The sequence below is a fragment of the Sminthopsis crassicaudata genome, chromosome 2 (assembly GCF_048593235.1).
Source record: "Sminthopsis crassicaudata isolate SCR6 chromosome 2, ASM4859323v1, whole genome shotgun sequence".
Lineage (NCBI taxonomy): Eukaryota > Metazoa > Chordata > Mammalia > Dasyuromorphia > Dasyuridae > Sminthopsis > Sminthopsis crassicaudata.
Window position 1 is genome coordinate 29493763 of NC_133618.1, and position 19300 is coordinate 29513062.

The 19300-nt window shown below is 51.4% G+C and overlaps 1 protein-coding gene across 1 annotated transcript in view; it reads right to left on the minus strand.

Moving 5' to 3' along the window:
* Positions 1 to 19300, minus strand: part of LOXL2 (lysyl oxidase like 2) — a 138374-nt gene that overhangs the window by 64023 nt on the left and 55051 nt on the right. The window contains exon 4 of the mRNA XM_074285580.1: positions 3934 to 4145. Within this exon, the coding sequence (XP_074141681.1) occupies positions 3934 to 4145 (212 nt within the window). The remainder of the gene's footprint in view (positions 1 to 3933; positions 4146 to 19300) is intronic.

Genomic DNA, 19300 nt, shown 5'->3' on the forward strand with positions numbered 1-19300 from the left:
AAGGTTAAATGTACTACAGTTATTATTCTCCCATTTTGTACATAAAACTGAGGCTAGGAGGTGTTAAATTACTTGCCTGGGGATCATGGGCTTTGTAAGTAACTCCAGGGGGATTTGAATCCAGCTCCTCCCAGCCCCCAGGCCAGGACACTGGCCATTACCACATGCTGCTTCCTGCATCATGGCCCTAAGCCATGTTATTTCACTATAGTATGAGCCATAACACAACGGTGTTAATGTGTTCATTGCAATTATTATGCAGTGGCCACAATGTCCCAGAATCCTACTGGAGTGATGTCTGAGAGACCCATCACTGAGGGGGGACAGACCTCAGAGACCAGAATGTCCAGCTGTCCTTGCGCAGAATCCTCATCATCTTGCAATTATTAATGGGTAATTATGGGTAATTATCAATGGGTAATTATGGGTAATTATCAAGGTTTTGCCGGAAGACCTTCACAAAAGGTCTGATTACAGAGCACTCAGAGGCACCTCCTTGTTTTTCCTGCCGGGATGCCTAGAGTTCTCAGGCTCCTGGTCTGGACTTCCAGAGCTAATTCCCCCCCTCCCCAACCTGGCAGTCCTTTCCATGCTTGGAGGCTCCCCTTCCTCCAGTCTTCTCTTCTGGCTAACCTCCCCCAGTTCCTTCAGATGATCCCAGATGACATCCTCTCCAGATGTTTACCATTCGGTGGCTTCCCTCTGCACACTCTCCAGATGATCAAAGTCCTTCCTGAACTGTGGTGCCCATAACTCAACACCCAGTACTACGGAGAATGCCCGACAGAGGCTGGGCAGGGACGGCCCTCGTCCTGGACTCTCCCCTTCTCTTTATTCAGCTCCAGATTGCATTGGCTCCTTCACATCATGGTTGACTCATTGAATCTAAAATCCACAAGGTTTCCTTCCCTCTAACCAGAACTCCCTCATCTGCAACTGGGGAAGTTGAATTTTTGAACCCAAATATAAGAGTTTACATTTATTTTTATTCAATTTCAGCTTCTTAGATTTGGTCCAAGGCTCTGGTCAAGACCTTTTCAGATGCTGTCATCCAGATGGATCTTGTATTTATTTATGTATAGTTTTCCCTACTAGACTGCCAATTTCTTGAGGCTGGGCACTGTTTTTGTATGTTGTGGTTGTTGTTTGGTACATAATACCTCATCATCATCATCATCAAAATGACAACAACAATAATAATCATAATAAGCAGCATCTATATAGCACTTTACAAAAAACTAATCTCATTTATACTCACAACAACCTTATTATTCCCACTTTACAGATGAAGAAACTGAGGTTTTATGACTTGCTAAGGGTCACATGGAGAGGCAGGATTTGAAATCTGGTCTTCCTGGCTCCAAGTCAAAAATCCATTGGGGGATCCCAGGCTTAAAGTGCTGCTTGAGGGGCTTATAAAGAAACCATTAACCAGTCAGTCCACTAGCTTTTATTAAGCACCTACTATGTGCTAGACACTGAGCTAAGCAAAAAACAGTCCCCGTTCTTAAGGAGTTTATGTTCTAAAGGAAAGACAACATGCAAACACTTATTAGATACACAAGAGATGGGTAAGTTGGAGGCAATCTCCCAAGGGAGGCAGCTGTGGAGGGGGAAAGACTGGGAAAGTCTTCTTGCAAAAGGTGGAAGTTGGGCTGATTGTTCACAGCCGGTGCAAAGGCGCAGAAGTGGTAAAAATGGAGAATTATGGGTGAGGAATTACCAGAAAGTCAACGCTACTGGAGCAGAGTATGAGGAAGGGGGGACCATGGAAGAAGACTGGAAAGGAAGGATGAGGATAGGGCGTAAGGGAAAGCCCTTACCGGATTTTATATTTCATCATGGGGGTAATAGGGAGCCACTGGAATTTACTGAGCATGTGTGGGCTGAGTTCCATGCTTTAGAAAGATCACTTTAAGAACTGAGTGGACTGGAGTGGGAAGAGGCTGAGGGGAAGCCACTTGCCTAAGGTCATGGTACATGGCCATATAGTAAGTGTCAGAGGCAGAATCTGAACTCAGATCTTCCGATTCTTGGGCTAGTGCCAGAGGGGAAAGCCAGAAGATCTGAGTTCAAATCCCAACTTTGTTACTTACACCTGTGTGCTTTGGAAGGTGACTGCCTCTTGGGCTTCAGTTTCCTTTTCTGTGAAATGAGGGGGTTGGGCAAAGGTGACCCAAAAAGTCCCTTCCGGCCTCAACCCTGGGTGTTCCCACGATCATGTCTGGATGCTCTCCCTTAATGCCGCTACCTCTCAGAAGCCCCAGCTTCCGCTAAGGCTCAGATCTCTAATACAGTGGACAGAATGGTGGATTTGGAACCGCGGGCCTGGGTTCAAATCAGCTCTGCTATTGACTAGCTGTGTGACCCCAGGAAAGTCATTTCCCTGTCTGTCTCAGTTTCCTCATCTGTAAAATGGAAATAATAATAGCACCAATCTCTGATAAATAAATAATAAATTAAAAGATTAAAATATAATATTTCTTATTAATATTAATAATTAAGCAATAATAATTATTATAATTAATGATAATGATAATATTTATCTTTGATAAATAAATAAAAGTTGGTCATGGGTTTTGCAGACCATAAAGCAATAATACATAAATGCTAACTATTAGTCTCTGGCCTGTTTCCTCATCTGTAACACGAGCGAGCTAGACGTCGAGCTCTACGGTCTATGTCAGCTTCCTTAGGAAGTCTTGTTTTGATACCTTTAGTCAATGTTTGCTCAAGTCACTTAACTTCTGTCTGCCTCAGTTTCCTTATCTGTAAAAGATATAAAATAGCTCTTATCTCCCAGGGTTGCTATGAGGATTAAACGAGATTGAAAAAATATGAAAAATGCTTTGCAATGTCCAAAATACCATCTAAATTATCATATCATCATCATCATTCTCGGGGTACATGTTACAGTGTCCAGAGGAATGGGAGCTGCGATAGTCCCAGCCCTTGAGGGAGTGAACGCTTCCAGGAAGGGACACTCCTTGGAGTGGCTCAGGCTCTTTCCTGCCCTCGGCACCCCTGTGCTCCCCCATCTTGTTTCTCACTTTCTTTGCCATGGAGAGCGGCTAAAGCCGGGTGCTCCTCCACCCCATCCCCCAAGCTTAGCAGCAACCACGGAAATAACAGCTCTGGGAGTTGTTTGGGGAAATGGCAATTTGGTATTTGTTCTATTTTCCCCATGTCTGTTAATTATTTCTTTTCTCAGCCAAGAGTCCCCGGTCCAGGACACAGAACTTTAAAATGCCCGGTTCACATCTTTCACACTCGTGTCTGATTCCTCCTGATCCCATTTTGAGTCTTTTTGGCAAAAATACTTGTCATTTCCTCCCCTGGATGATTGCACAGATGAGGAAACAGAGCAAATGGGGTCAAGTGACTTGCCCAGGGTCCCACAGCTGGATCTAAATTCGGGAAGATGTGTAAGCCTTCCTCTCTGTCCAATGGCCCACCTGTAAAGCCCATCCTGCCTCACACCGGGCTGGGGAAGGCAGAGAAGCAGAAACCTGGGCCTGTTTCAGGAGCACGAGGGGAGGCCTGGCTTCTCTGGAGTCAAGGCAAACAAGCCAAGATAACTGCTATGGTGGGGAACTGTTCCACAGCCACGATGTGAAGGCAGAAAGACGGACAATGTAGTCATCCTCCCTCCCAGTAAGAAATACTTCGGTTCTGAGCAGCCTTGCTCATGGGGACAATGGCTTTGTCCTTCATCTGAAGAGATCACTGGAATGGGGAAGGTTTGGGGACCTGGAGACAGGGAGCTCAGCTGTCTGATTGCAGCCCCCGATGGGGCTTGCCCTCCTAGGACCAGGTGGGAGACCCTGGGAAGGCTTGAAGGGCGGAACCCTGCGCAAAACCCTTCCCTCCCATGGCCACATCCCCAAGGAAGTTTCCGTTCCTGAGGGCCCAGCAGCCCGAGCTCCCACTTACTTGTACACCTTGGTGTTATACTTCTTCTCGTTGGGGAAGCCGAACATGCCGCAGATGACGCGCGAGTTCTTGGCGGTCCAGTGCTTGTCGCAGACCTGCTTCCAGCCGTTGCCGTCCTTCACCTCCACGTAGCCCTCCGTCACCGGGGTGCGCTTCCGGTACGCCGAGAGGACGGCGCGGATCCGAATGTCGTCCACCTGGATGTTCATGTTCTAAAGAGACGGGAAGGAGAAGGGTCAGCGGAAGCAACGGCCTATGGATGGCGGGCAGGTCTCCCTGCCAAGGCCCCCTGCTGACGGAGGGCAGGCTGAGCCAGCAAAGGACACCAGGCCAGGCGCTGCCCAGCCCAGGGATGCAAGAAGGGGCAAGATAACCCCAATCTGCCCCAAGAAGCTCTTCATCTGAGAGGAAAGAGAGCATTATGTGTGCCCAAGAGCAGACAGGATCCACTGGAGATACGAATGTGGGAAGGCACTGGAGGTACAAGACATTGTAGAAGGGGAGATTTTATTGGGACCCTGAAGGAAGCCGGGAAAGCCAGGAAACGGAGAGGATCGAGGATATTTCAGGCCTGGGAGAAGTCGGAATGAGGCTCCAGAATGAGGAACCCTTGTGTCCCTGTCTCCTAGCACGTGGTGTACCATAAGCACTTAATAAATGCCTGTAATTGTTTCCTGTTCAGGAAGGGATCCCAAAGAACCATCAGACACCCATCCCTTCAAGGAGTTTACGTCCTTTTTGGGGAGATGGGATGAACACCACAAAACCCCCGATCTCTGATGGAGTTAAAGTGAATGGTGCCCTCAACTTGCAGTCAGGAAAACCTTAGTCTGAATCCTGTATCAGCCGCATACTTAATGTGCAGCCTTGAGCGAGCCACTTCACCATTCCGTGCCTCAGTTTCCCCATTTGTAAAGTGAAGGGAGTGGATGTGATAGCCTGCTAAGTTCCCTCCCCTCCAAGTCATGCCTCATGGTCTACAAATCCCACGCAGTTGACTGACATCTGACATATAGTGAAAAGAGTGGGGACTTTAAGTAAGGCAGACCTGGATTCAAATCTTCACTCTGAAACAATTTGCTGCAAGACCTCTGGCAAGCAGCGAATTACTCCAAGCCGGATTCTCCGCTAGGAAACAGGAATAATAATCACGGCCACCTCCGGGGGTTGGTGATGCTCGAGGGAGATGCTTACCTACCTCATAAAAGCATTTTGCAAACTCTCTGAGTTAATGAATCTACTTATCAATGAGTACTGTGGTGAAGCTGTGAGACATGGAGCAGAGAGCCAGCTTCAGAGGCAGGGACAGCAGGGTCAGAGTTCCGCTTCCGGCAGGTAGAACATTATGACCTTACACAAGTCACTTAAAATCGCTCAGCCTCAGTTTCCCCATTTGTAAAGTGATCATGCTAGCACAGGGCAGTGAATTTGGCGTTAGAACATCTGCATTTGATTCCCACTTGGCTGCTGAACCCCTCTGATCCTCAGTATCCCTCGCTGTAGTTCCCCTCGTGACATCTCCATCATCACGAACTCAATCACAGACCCCAGAAATGCTTCATTTCCATCTGAGAAAACAAGTGGGGAAGGAGTTTGCCCAAGGTCACCAGGCCGGTCAGCAGCAGACAGTCCGGGCGGGGAGGATGACGACGGGCGGTCTCAGGTTTATGGTGTCTGGGGAGTCCGTGGGGCGTGTGTCCCAGGAGATGACAGGCCCGATCTAAGTTTTTCCACAGCTGGGAGGGACGTCAGCGGCCTGAGCCCCAGGAACGTTTTCTGAGTGACCAGCCTTGTAAGAATTTGTCAGATCTGCCATTCAGAGGTCAAGCACGCTGGGCCAGAATGTTAATTAGCCTCCCCAGGCTCCAGCCCCCTCTCTTGGGGCTCCCAGTACAGGATACCCACAGCTGAAGAATCATGGGGAAAAAGGGGCCGTCCTGGGGATGGGGATCCCGGATCTACTCCTGGCACCCAGGGGACCGCTTCCCCTCAAGGTGCTCTGGGTGATGGACAGAGCGCCGGGTGAGTGGGCCTGGTAGATCAACTTGCAACAACCGCTTAAGTTATTTATCCCAGTTAGGAGGGGCAACATGGCAGGCAGAGAGAGGGCTGGACAGAGGGTTAGAATGGACCAGGGTTCAAGTCCCCCTTGGACACCAAGAGGCAGGGCAACCCTAGGCAGTCTCACAGAGAGCCTGGCGGTCTCGCAACACGAGGTCACACAGACCACAGGCTCCCTTCCCCTCCATCCCATGAGGGATCTCAGAAGTCATCTGTCGGTGTTTGCTTGCTTCAGTCATGTGCAGTTCTTCATGACCCCATTTAAGATTTTCTTGGCAAAAATACTAATTTGCCTTTTTCTGCTCCAGATCATTTTACAGATGAGGAAACTGAGACAAACGGGGTAAAGTGACTCGACAAAGGTCCTACAGGTAGTGCGAGGGCCAGATGTGAACCAGGTTTTCCTGATTCCAGTTGTGATGCTCCATCCAGAGGGATGACAACAAAGGGAGACGACACCGGGACGTGCAAGGGAGTTGGATTTGAGGGAGGGAGGGCTGGCTCTCCTTTTCCCCTCCAGAGCCGTCTGGGTCCATCGGCCAGATTTAGGAGATGGCCCCGGATGGAATGGGAGACCTCGACCTTTTTAAGCTAAGGTCTCCCACAGATCTCGGTTTGACTGAGGCAACACCCACGTAGGGATTAAGGTTGGGGAAAAATTGAGGCACAGAATCTCCTCTTTTACTTAGTCCAAAAAAATCTAAATAAATGAATGAATGAATGAATGGAGGAGTCTGGGAGGAAAAGTCACTCAGGGTTTCCAAAGCAGAAATGACCGCTGCCCTCTGTGGTCCTGATTCAGTTACCTGTCCCAGAGTGGGCAGGAAGGTAGCCGGGGAGCATCATGGTGCGTCTGGGTGGGGCTCGGAATGGACCATTCCCAGAAGTGATGGTGTTCCCACACTGGGAGTTCCCTAGAGAAATGATCTAGGGAAAAATGATCTAGGAAAAAAAAGTCACTTTCCCCCACACAGACATCAATCAACAAGCATTTATTAAGTGCTTACTATCTACATGCCATCTGTTTCCTAATCAATAAGACAAAGTTCTCAGTTGTGGATCCCGAGAACCACCCAGAGGCAGAAGGTGGTCTCTGGGAGCTGCGAGAAAGGTGCATCCCAGGACAAGGAGGTGGCGTGAGGGTGGTGGCCCGGCGGAGGCGGGTGGACGGGCAGTGTGTGTGTGGGGGGTGCTGGAAATGGGAGGGAGGGGGAGAGGAATCCAGGGAGCCCAGGGCCAGCCGCTGCCAGGCCTGCCAACATGGAACTCACTCTGCAGGGCCCTCAGGCTGAAGAGAGCCACTGTGTGGGTGCCCAGGGCAGAGCCGCTCTCTTCTGGCCCCAGCTCCATAAATCAGAGCGTCAGCCTGGACTCACAAGGGATCGCTTCAGCGATTTCGGGTCAGCCCCACAAGGCGGTGGAAAATCTGTCATCCCCAGGACGCCGGGATTTGGCCCGCTTCCCTCGCACGCTGAGCGGAAGGAAGGCCGCCACTGGCAGGATTGCATTTTTCCAGCTCTGCAGAGCCTCCCATCAGCCAAGACACCTGGGCCCCAGGTGCCCGGCCCGCCTGCCCACTGGCCATCTGGCCACCTCTGGAGGGAGGGAGCGGGGGTTACAGAGTGAAAAACCAAGGGGAGTGCTGTCCTGTGACATCACCCCCTGCCCAGCTCGGCTCCAGGCCCAGAACTCTGTTCCTACAGAGGACAAGGGGGGCCAGAGTGATTAAGGCTGCTCACCTGCCTCCCCTCTACCCCTCCCGGGAGCTGTGGATGGGCTGAAAGGACAGGGTGAAGAAGTCCTGTGGATAAAAGTCTGGGGAGAAGATGAAAAGTGGGGAGGAGGGGTCAAAGACCGGACAGGAGGACTCAGTCCAAAGCTGGCACAGGAGCTGCCCTCCTCCCTTTCTCCCAGAATTCTCATTTCACTTGAGTCTCACTTTATTGGGCTCCCACATGGAGCATCTGGATATAAGCCAGGGCTGGATTGGTGCTGCCTCTCCATGATCCTGATCGTATTATCCTATTTCTCTGAGACTCAGTTTTCTCATCTATAGAATGGGCCTAATAATACCTATCTCAGGGATTGTTGTAGGTGGGGCAGAAGGGAAACAGTAGTGGGTTTGAAATCAGAGGCAGCTGGGATCATACCATCTGTGTGATCAGGGCAAGGCACCAAGCCCTGAGGCTCAGCATCCTCATCTCTAAAATAAGCTGGAGAAGGGAATGGCCGATCCCTCCAGTATCTCTGCTGAGAAAACCCCAGAGGGGGTCACAGAGAGTCAGAGGAAACTGAAATAACTGAACAACTCCACTTTGCTGATGAGGAAACTGAGGCCAGAGGAAAGATTTGAACTCAGGTCCCTGACTCCAAATCCAGTGTTTTGTTACCTAGACTAAGGACCCTCAACTAAGATCTTCCTCTGACTGTCCTGTGTCCAGAGCCATCATTGTACTCTTGGAGCCAGAGGGAGGAGGATGCGGCTGGGTACCCTCGGAATTCAACTTCCGAGAAGACACGCTCACCATCAGGCTTCCCATCGGTGAGTCCACCAGCAGTTATTAAGCCCCTGCTGTTAAACACTGAAGACAGATACAGAGTAGGGCAAAAAAAAAAGCTCTCTAGGAGTTCATGCTCTAATGGGAGAAACAACATCCCAGTGACAACGTCCCAAAAAATGATGTACACAGCATCAATCGGAAATAATTTCAGAGGGAAGGCACTGGCATTAAGGAGAATCCACACTGGAAGGTGCTGCTGCACCTCTAAATTTTCTGCCTTGGGCCACCAGCCCTATCACCTCCCCCTAGTTTTGTTTCCATACCCAGGATACTTTTGGTTTCCTACTCCCTAACCTCTGGCCACCATGTTATTACTTATCTGTCTTACCTGTATAAATCTGGCTTCCCAGCTACTCTTAAAGACCAGAGGGCAGGGCCTGAGAGGGACCCCCAGCACAGGATTATAAACACAGGAGGGGAGGGGACTGCAGGAGGAGTCTCTCCCCATCCCCCACTTGGGAACACGGACTCAGAGGAGCCACAGAGAGCAGCCTTCAGTGCCTACGTGAGGACACAGACGCACACCGAGCAGCCCAGACTGGAGAGGGGGGAAAAAGCCCTCCATTCATCAGCTACTTCTGGGAGACCTCATTGTACCAAAAAAATCCCAGCTCAGGCCACATAGCGTTCCTCCTGATGTCAGCGCTCTGGAATCCCTCCTGCGGCTTCTCAAAGCCACATGTGCCGGGGCTGCTTCAGGACTCGCGCCCAGAAGCGAAGAGAAGCTTTCAAAAACCCTTTATTTTAAAACAAGGCCCTGCCACCCCTGCTCCTCTGAAGAGCAGCCGGCCGCTGGGACGTGACTCGGGGCAGCCGGCAGCCTTCACAATCAAGTGGACCTCTAAAATGTGCTTTCTTTCCCCCTTCAGGGACACATCATCGTCTCTTACGTTCTCAGGAGAAGCTCTGTCCAGTAAAAGAACGCCAGCTTGAAAGTCGGGGGTCCTGGGTTTGAATTTGACTGAACCTGCTCACGGGATTGTGGGTTACAAGCTGTCAGGAGATCTCAGAGCCCTTCCAGGCCAAGCCCCTCATTTTTCAGAAGGGGAAAGAAGTTCACTCGGGGGCTCACAGCTGAGGATCTCAGATTCTGGGGGCTCTAGGGTCCATCCAGTCCCATCACCAACTCCCCAGGGGGACCATATTTCCCAAGCTTCCCATACCCTGTCTCAGGGAGTGCTGGAAGAGCCGGAGGAGTCACTGTCCCCATTTTACAGGTGGAAACAACGAGGCAGGGAGAGGCTAGGGAGGAAACCCAAACTTTGGAACTCCTAGGCCCGGCTGCCTGAATGGAGTCACTGATATTTAGCATCTGCCAATGGCTTGAGAATTCCAGAGCGTGGGTTTTGGCCTGTGAGAAAAGGTCACTGATTCTGAAAGTTCAGCTGGAGATTGCATCAGGGTAAAGTATGTCAGGAAAATAAACCTGGTCGGAGCATCCCCCCCACAGTCAAAGGTCAAAGGCCCACACAGAGGCAGCCCCAGGAAGGAGGCGCAGAAGCCCCGCCGTCCGCCCAGATTGGGCTCCCCCAGAGAGACTGAGCCACAGATGTGCCCGACAGCTGGTCCCCCCAACACACTAACACTGACACACACACTCACAAAATCACACTCACACACAATCACACACACACACTCTCACTGACACACACACTCACAAAATCACACTCACAAAATCACACTCACACACAATCACACACACACACTCTCACTGACACACACACTCACAAAATCACACTCACACTGACACACACACTCACAAAATCACACTCACACACAATCACACACACACACTCTCACTGACACACACACTCACAAAATCACACTCACAAAATCACACTCACACACAATCACACACACACACTCTCACTGACACACACACTCACAAAATCACACTCACACTGACACACACACTCACAAAATCACACTCACACACAAACACACACACACTGACACACACTCACAAAATCACACTCACACACAATCACACACACACACACACACACACACACACACACACACACTCTCACTGCTGGGCTCTGTACTCTGGGATGACCATCCACTTCTGAGTTTTACAGAGATTTTTTTCATGGTCTTTCCTCATTAGCATGTAATCTCTTGGGTTCAGAGACCATGATCTTGACTGGCTCTGTAGCCCTGATACCTGCATGGGGGGGGTATTCGTTAGGCAGGCCATCGATAATAAGAACTCCCCAAGAGAAGGAACGACATCAGCCCTCGGTTTCCCCATCTCCCCGTGCTTGCATCACTCTGAGGAACAGGAGAGCTTGTTCCCTGTTGTCCCAACTCTTGCTATCGCTGCCTTTCCAGCTGGTCTCTCTGTTCTTTTCCCTCCCGGATTCACCCCCCTCCCCCAGCTGCCAAATTAGCATTCCTAAAACACAAGTCAGCCCATGTTATGCCTTGGTCTCTGTGTGTGTGTGTGTGTGTGTATATATATATATATATATATATATTTTTTTTTTTTTTTTCCTTGAAGCAACTGGGGTTAAGTGACTTGCCCAGGGTCACACTGCCAGGGAGTGTTAATTGTCCGAGACAAGATTTGAACTCAGGACCTCCTGACTTCAGGGGTGGTGCTCTACCCACTGCACCCCCAGCTGCCCCTAGGCTCAATATAGAGAACATGTTTCTAATGATTAGCGCCACCACAGAGTGGCATGGCTGTATCTGGAAGTGACGAGTTCTTCCTCACTGAAGGTCTCCTATCAGGAACTGGCCAATGCCTTCTCCACATGCCAAAGGGACGGTGACTCAGTTGGACCAGATGCTAAGTCCTGTGCTGGACCCCGAAGCTACAAAAACCAACCAACCAATAGAACCAAGAGCCCTCAAAAAACAAAACAAAACTTCGGGCTTCTTGAAGAAGCCCCCTAGGTCACTGCTGGAGCTTAGATCTGTCAGTCTATAATTAAAAACAATCCCTCCTCAGCCCAACCTCTAAAGACCTCAGTGATCCGGCTCCGGCCAGATCCAAACCTTTCCCAGGCCACCCTCCCCCAAATGCAGCCAGCCGGTTCCCAATTCTGTTCCCCATTTTATGCAGGCTGGTGCACACGTCCTTCCCATCTTGGCTTCTCTCAAGGCTGAAATGAAGGGCCCCTTCTTACAGGAAGCTTTTTTTTTTTTTTTTATTAAAGCTTTTTATTTGCAAAGCATATGTATGGGTAATTTTTCAGCATTGACCCTTGTAAGGCCTTCTGTTCCCCTCCTTCCCCCCATCCCGTCCCCTAGATGGCAGGTAGTCCCATACGTGTTAAATATGTTGAAATACATGTTAGATCCAATGTATTTATGTAGTTATCTTGCTGCACAAGAAAGAGCAGATCAAAAAGGAAGAAAAAAGCCTGAGAAAGAAAACCAAATGCAAGCAAACAACAGGAAGAGTGAGAAGGCCGTGCAGTGGTCCGCACGCAGAGGAAGCCTCCTCTGATTATGGCAGTTGTGGGCACGTTCCTGCAAGTTGTGCCCTCTGAACCTGAGGACAAGGACTCCGGTGTCTGGCCCTCCCGGTGCCACCAACGAGCGAGGGGGGCACTTAATAGACACGGCTTAGCAGCCAAAGGGATGGCAAGTGAGAAACCGGGAGTTCAGATCTGCTCTCCTGCCGTCCCCTTTTGCCCATTTCCTCATCTTTGCAGCGAAAGCAACAGTGGCCTTCTCCTTCCTGCCAGGAGTGCTGTTCCACAAAGTCCAGCACTTTACAAACCTTAAAATAGCGGGCAAAAGCCAGCTCTGGGGACTATTGAATTGCACACTGCAAATTCATGCCCCAAATGGCCGTGTTCATATGGTGCTGGGACATTTGCATAGAACTTTCCATGTGTGGCTGTGGCTGATTCTCACAACCACGGGGGAGGTCCCAATTTGACAGATGGGGATGACCTCGGGGGTGGGCTCACCTCAGCCCTGTGGGGCTAACCAACCTCTCTGGGGCTAACTAGCCCCTGTACAGCTAACTGACCTCTAAACAGCTAACCAGCCCATGTATGGCTAACCCTATGACCTATGGCTAACCAGCCTATGTAGGGCTATTCAGCTCATGTACGGCTAACCGGCCCCTGTACGACTAACCGGCCCCTGTACGACTAACCGGCTTCCGTAGGGCTAACCAGCCCCCAGAGGGCAAACTGGCCCATGTTTGGCTAACCGGCCTCCTTATGGCTGACCTGTTCCTGTATGGCTAACCAGTCCCTGTACAGCTAACCAGTCTGTGTAGGGCTAACTGACCCCTGGTGGTCATTTAGGTGCCATTTGGCATTCAATGCCTTTCCCTGCCAACCTTCTCAGACCAATTACACATCAGTCCCTCTCACCAGTTCTATATTCCAAGCAGATCAGACTCCCTCTCATTCCCTCCTTATCTCCACCAAGAAATGATAGAATTTAAATTCAGGTCTTCCTCACCCCGATTGGGGACTCCGTCTATGCCTGCCTGGATGACCTCTGATGCTGGTTCCTTGTTCCAAATCTGAATTAATGATTCTAGGAACAGGACTCCCTGAAATCACAGCCCCCAGGACAGTGGGGCAACGTCTGCAGTTTCCCCTGATAGAAGGTAAGCTACTCAAGGGCAGGGATGGCACCAATTCTGTCCCTGTAGCCCAATACCCAGCAAGCACAGGGCACACACTAGATGCTTGTTGACTGATAGGATTGTCCACACCATCTTTTTGTGGAGGAGGTTTCCAGGATGCTGGATGGGGTCCAGGAAGGACCCTCTCCTTCCCCTCCTAAGGCAGGGACTTGCCCTCTGGCGAGACTCCAGCCGGGGAGTCCTTCAAATCCTTTGGGCGCCTTCTGGGTCTCAGTTCCCAAAAGCCCTGCGTGGGGAGTGAGGTAGATTAGCTCATCCTCTTCCCAGCTCCCATGATTCAGCATCTTCCCACCCCCGCTTCCAGCCAACCTCTCCCCCCCACCGGCTCCTGGGGTCATCTTCGGGTGCTGGTCAGATGTGGGAGGAGCCCTCATCCTGGCCTGGGTGAGAGAACCGGAAGACCAGGCCCCAGCCCATCCTCTGAGGCCGTTGAGCAGAGTCTCATTTTACAGATAAAGAGGCCTGGAAAAAGAAACTCCCGGGCCCGTGGGAGGCGCTTAATGAAGGCTGGATTGACCAACAGCCACACGGGTGGCAAAAGGCCTGCAAGCCGTGAGTTGAGATCCAGCCTTGGACCCTGGCTTAGCTGTGTGGCCCTAGGGAGATACTTGAACTGTGTCAGCCTCCGTTTGCCCGGCCCTTGACCCAGGACCTCCAGCGGGCTTTTGAGGATCAGACAGAGAGACACATGGAAAGCTCTGTGCAAAGGTCTCAGGTCATGTGAACACCACCATCTGTAGTGGAGGGCGGTGGCCACGGAATGTTCAGCCCCTGCCCTCTGCCCCACGGCACCTCAAGCTCCAGAGGAGGGCGGCCTTCAAGGCTCCCTGCAGCTCCATGCTCCAGGAGGGCTGCTCTCCCTGGGAGAGCCCCGGATGGAGAGTCATCCATGTTTCCTGGCTCTGGCCCAGGCCTGTGAAGGGGGGAAATGGGGCCTTTCCCAGCTGCAGGGTCCCAGTCTTGTTTCCTGCTGCAATTACGAACCCCAGTCAGGGATTCCACCATCTGAAAGCAGAGGACTGTGGGGAGCCCATGTCCCAGGGGATCACTGGGAAACTCCTCTCTAGTCCTGAACCCACAGGTCATATTCTTAGAGTTGGAAGGGATTTAGAGACCACACAAGCCAACCCCTCCTTGTACAGAGGAGGAAAGAGAGAGCTGGAGACGCTAAGTGAACTTGCCTAAGGTCACAAGGGAGGGAGAGTCATGTTTCGAACCCAGGTCTCTGAGTCCAGAATCAGCGTTCTTCTCACTGTTCCTCAGTGTCAGCCTCCAGCCTATAATTTCTCAAATTCTCTAATGAGGCAAGTGCGGTCACCAGCAGCCTCTGACTCACAGCCGGAGGACGTGGAGTACTCTGGGTGTGTGGGAGGATTCCCTGGTGTCCCTCAGAGCAAAGGTTTCCATGTGCCCGGGGTCTCACATGGGACAGGGAGCAGAACTAGAGAAATGAGGAAGAGTGTGCTCAGAGAGGCAGCAAGCTTCCCTGGGGGAGCTGGGCCCAGTCACAACCTTTCTGGGTCTTGGCTTCCTCCCCTATAAAATGGGGGATCAGAGGTTCACAGATTTGGAGCTGGAACAGTCTCAAAGGCCCTCATCCCCATTTTACAGGGGCAGAAACTGAGGTCCCAGAAGATCATTTCCTTAAAGTTGTCCAGGAAGTTACAGAATTTAACCCAGATCTCTCTGTGTCTCTGTCTCTGTCTTTCTCCCTCTCTCCCCCATCTGTCTCTCTCTCTGCCTGTCTCTCTTTCTCTCTCTGTCTCTCCTTGTCTCTGTCTCTGTCTGCATTTCTCTTTCTGCTTCTCTATTTCTCTATCAACATCTCTCTTGGTCCTCTCTCTGTCTCTATTTCTCCTTTCTTTTTGTCTTTCTCTGTCTTGTCTCTCTGTCTCTCTGTCTCTGTCTCTGTCTCTCTCATATGCCCCCCCACCCCCTTGTGACTCCCGAGGATCTTCTTTCTTTTCTTTATCTCATTTGATCCTCACAACAGCTCTGGGAGACACGTGCTTTTTTGTCCCTATTTTTTGGCAGCCCAAAAACCTGCCACAGGAGAAGCTAAAGCAGTCTGGCCCAAGTTAAGCGGCTGAGATGCATTTGCCCCTCGGGCCTCCCTGCCTCCAAGGCCGCTACTCTATGGGCCGCACTGCCTTTGCATCTTCTGCTTCCACGGTGCCTTGGGAAGTAGGCATTTTAGGAAAGGGAAACTGAGGCCCTGAGGCTGCAGAGCCAGTAGAATTGTACCGTTAAGCTGGAAGGAAGGCAGCCTGGGGAACTGAAGCTGGCCATAAAAAAGGAGACCAGGGTTCGAATCCTGGTTCAGATATTTAGCAAGTGACTTAGCGTCCCTGTCCCTCAGTATCATCGTCTGTAAAATGGACGCGATGGCCTTGACGGTCGGTTCCGGCGCTGCGTCTGGGATCAGTGACGGGGTCTCTGGCCGATTTGTGCCCCAGCCGCCGCCTGAGCTCAGCCCCCACGGGAAGGCGTGCCCTGGTCTCCTCGGGCCGCAGGGAGCGCTCGGAGGCGGCCGGCGCCCTGAACGCCTTCTCGGAGCGTCCCGGGTCTGGACCTGCCGCAGCCCCGGCCCGGCCGCCGTTCCTACAGGCTCCCGAGGCCGGCAGGACAAAGGGTTTCACGGCCCCGCCCGGGGGTTCGGAAACGCGGGCTCCCGGGGCGCACTCGCAGGCCGGCCTGTTCCCCCACTCGGCTCAGGGCCGAGTACCGGGGAGACTCCGGAGCCTAGACGGCCACCAGCTCCAGCGCGCTTCCCAGCGTTCCTGCCCAGAGCGGGCGGCAAGGCAGCCCCTCCCTGCTCTCAGCCGCAGGCCGGGGGACGGAGAGGGAGGGGGGCGGGCGGAGGGAGCGCGGCAGAAGGCGCCCCCCCTCCCCGTCCCCTCCTCCCCCCTCCGCGCTCTGGCCGGGATGCTGGAAGCTGCTGCTGTGGTTTTGGAGGGTCCCACTGTGGTGAGTGGGTGGTACCTGCACGTGTGTGAGTGATCTGGGTGTTTGTGCACGTGGAGTCTGTGCAGTGTGTGCGTGTGTGCACGTGTGTGTGGTGAGTGTGTGCATGTGCGTGGAGTCTGAGTCTGTGTGTGTAGTATGGGAGTGTGCACCCGTGGAGTCTGTGTGCAGTGTGTATGTGTGTGCACGTGGAGTCTGTGTGCGTGTGTACATGTGTGTGCTGTGGGCTCTGTGTGTGTAGTCTGTGAGTGTGTGCACGTGGATTGTGTGTGTAAGACTGTGCAGTGTGTGTGCATGTGTGTGTTTATGGGAAGAAGAAGGAAGTATACCTGTAAATGACCATGCTACCAAACTAAAAGGCCCGGATACAATGACTCTAAACCCTGCAAAAAAAAGCTTCCCGGGGTGCTCCACTCTTCCTGACCCCAGGGGCAGAGAACCTGCTGTGATTTGCCATTGTCTTCTCCAATGGATTAGGGCAAACGGCTGAATTTGAACTCGGTTTTCCTGCCCCTGACCTTTATTCAGTGAGTTACCCAGCTTTCTCCAGGACAAGGAGGGTGGATGTTCGAGAGGCAGATGGGAGATTCTCCTCAACACCCACATCTGGGGCCGGAGAGACCGCCTGCGCCCACCGTTTTACAGAAGAGACAGAGGAAAGTTAAGAGATTTACCCAGAGTCCCTCAGCAAGCGAGCTGAAGAGGTGAGTTTTCCTTGACTCCAGCTCAGGCTTCCCCCAGTGACTCACTGCAAAGTGCTCAAAGGATCTGGATTCAAATACTTTGGTATCTACAACTTGCTTCCTGCCTCAATTTCCTCATAAATAAAATGTTAGCCTTAATGGCCTCAAGAGTCCTTCCCGGGTTCGTGACCTCTCTGCCTTCAGGCTGCAGACGTTAGTCATTGGATGTTTGACTAGCCCGTGGCCTGGTGGGAGCTCCTCATTCATCAGAAATGACTGAAGTCATTTTCCACAGGGATGCTTCATCTAAATTCCAGCTCCCATGGCTACAACTTTCACATGGAGCCTCCCTCACAACAAACAACCCTTTTCTCCCATTTTACAGGCACGGAAATTAGAAACTGGAAAAAAGAAGGTGGTTCGTGTCCGTGGTCGCGGAGCTGCTTGGTGGCAAAGCCAGGATTCAAACTTCAGTCCTTAGCCAGACTGTCACAATCTCCCTGAAAGGTTCTAAACTCTTTGAAATCTTCCCTGAAAGAGGATATCTAGTCCATTTCTTTACTTTAATATTCAGATGTTTCTGTGATCTCAGTTTGGATAGTCCCTCCAGTGTAGATTGCTACCCATCTGTGGCTGCCCATTCTGAGAGACTCTCTTTCCTGTCCTCCCATGAGTTCTCCCCAGAAGATCCATCCAGTGAGCTGGAGGCTTCCTTCATCTCCACAGTCTGCATTAATGTCTGCATCTCACCACAAACCTGGGGTGGAGGCCATGGGAGCTCACCGGGAAAGTGCTCGACTGCCCCTCCTTGTCACCCTTAGAGATCACCCTTCTCCAAGGGAGTAAATGGAGGGACTGGGGGCCAAAGTCAGGCTCGTTGCCTTCCAAATCCCAAGTTCTTTCCACTTCATTACACAATGCAATTCAAGTATCAACATTCCTCCTCCATCCTCCTCCTTCTCCTCCTCCTCCTCCTCCTCCTCCTCCTCCTCCTCCTCCTCCTCCTCCTCCTCCTCCTCCTCCTCCTCCTCCTCCTCCTCCTCCTTCTCCTCCTCCTCCTTCTCCTCCTCCTCCTTCTCCTCCTCTTCCTTCTTCCTTCTTTCATCAACATCATCCCTCATCCCCTTCTCCAAAGCAGAAGCCCCCACCCACAGCATGGAATAAATGAACAGCTGGGTCAGGGAGACCAGGGTAGGAAGAACATCTGGAGCTCACAGTGATACACGTGGGACAGGGGTCAGCAAACCCTGCTACTGACAGAACAGGAAGAAAGAGAGGTGGAATGAGAGCAGGGAGCTGGAAAGGGAGTTCTCTGTGGTTTACTGGAAAGGGTAATCTGCCTTGACATTCCCTTGTGGTCAAGTTACTTTCTCTCACTGGGCTTCAGTTTCCTCATCTGTAAAATGGGAGGGTTGGATTTAGGGGACCTCTGAGTTCACCTTCCATTCAAAAACTCCTCTAAGTTCCTAAACAGAGTCACATGATATAGCCCTGCCCAAAGACCTGATCCTGCCTCTCACAGGCTGTGTGATCCTGGCACATGATTTCCCTTTCTGAGTTTGATTTCCTCATCTGTAACACAACAGCTTATGAGATCCCTTTGGGTCCTAGATCTGAGTCTGCGTGGAGACAAAAATGAAGTAATCCTGCCCTCAAGGAGTTTATATTCTATCGAGGAGATCCCCTCAACCTTGTGTCTCATGTCTGAATTTCCAGCGCACACAGTCTGCTTAAACCTTATGATGTCCTTTACATTAGTGTCTCATACCATGGATTCTTTTAGGCACAGATGAAGGTCCTCTGCCATCCCTGCTCCATGGGTCTGGAATCCATCTTTGCATACCCTGCAGTGAGGTGGCAAATACCCCCCCATAGTCCTCCAGGAAGATATGAACCAGATTCCTAGCTGTAATTTCTTATTTCAAACTGTTGCTATTTTATAAAGAAAGGTGTAAGGATGCGGTTCCCGCAAAACAAGAGAAGGGAATTGTAAGGGTCCTTTAAATGGGCGGCACCACAGTGCAACGGGAGATTGAGGCCCGGAAGTAATCTCTGTGGATATAGGACTGCCCTGTGGGTGGGATCCTGTCCATATTGAGATAGCTTCGTAATGGGTAACGACTCTCTCGCTGATTGGTTGTGTGTGTGACCTCACAGGCCCTTTATAAGCCCACTGCAGACAGTAGTCACTCTCTTTAACCTGGCTGCCTAACCTGGGGTAGCCAAGCCAAGCGACTGGATAGCAGAGAGGTAAGGATTTTGGTAGTGAACACGTGGGTCTTCTGACCAGGTGTTCACTAGGGAACTAACAAGTCAGGGCATCAGTCAGGGCATTATGTGAGTAGGTATAATAAAGGCTTTTAAGATTACATGTGGCTGTCCTTGAGCGTGCTACTGGTTATTAAGCTATAGATTCAAGAGATCGTGGCCAGAGACCTTTGAAGGCCTCAGAGGAGGCGAGCCAGGTAGAGTTCACACTG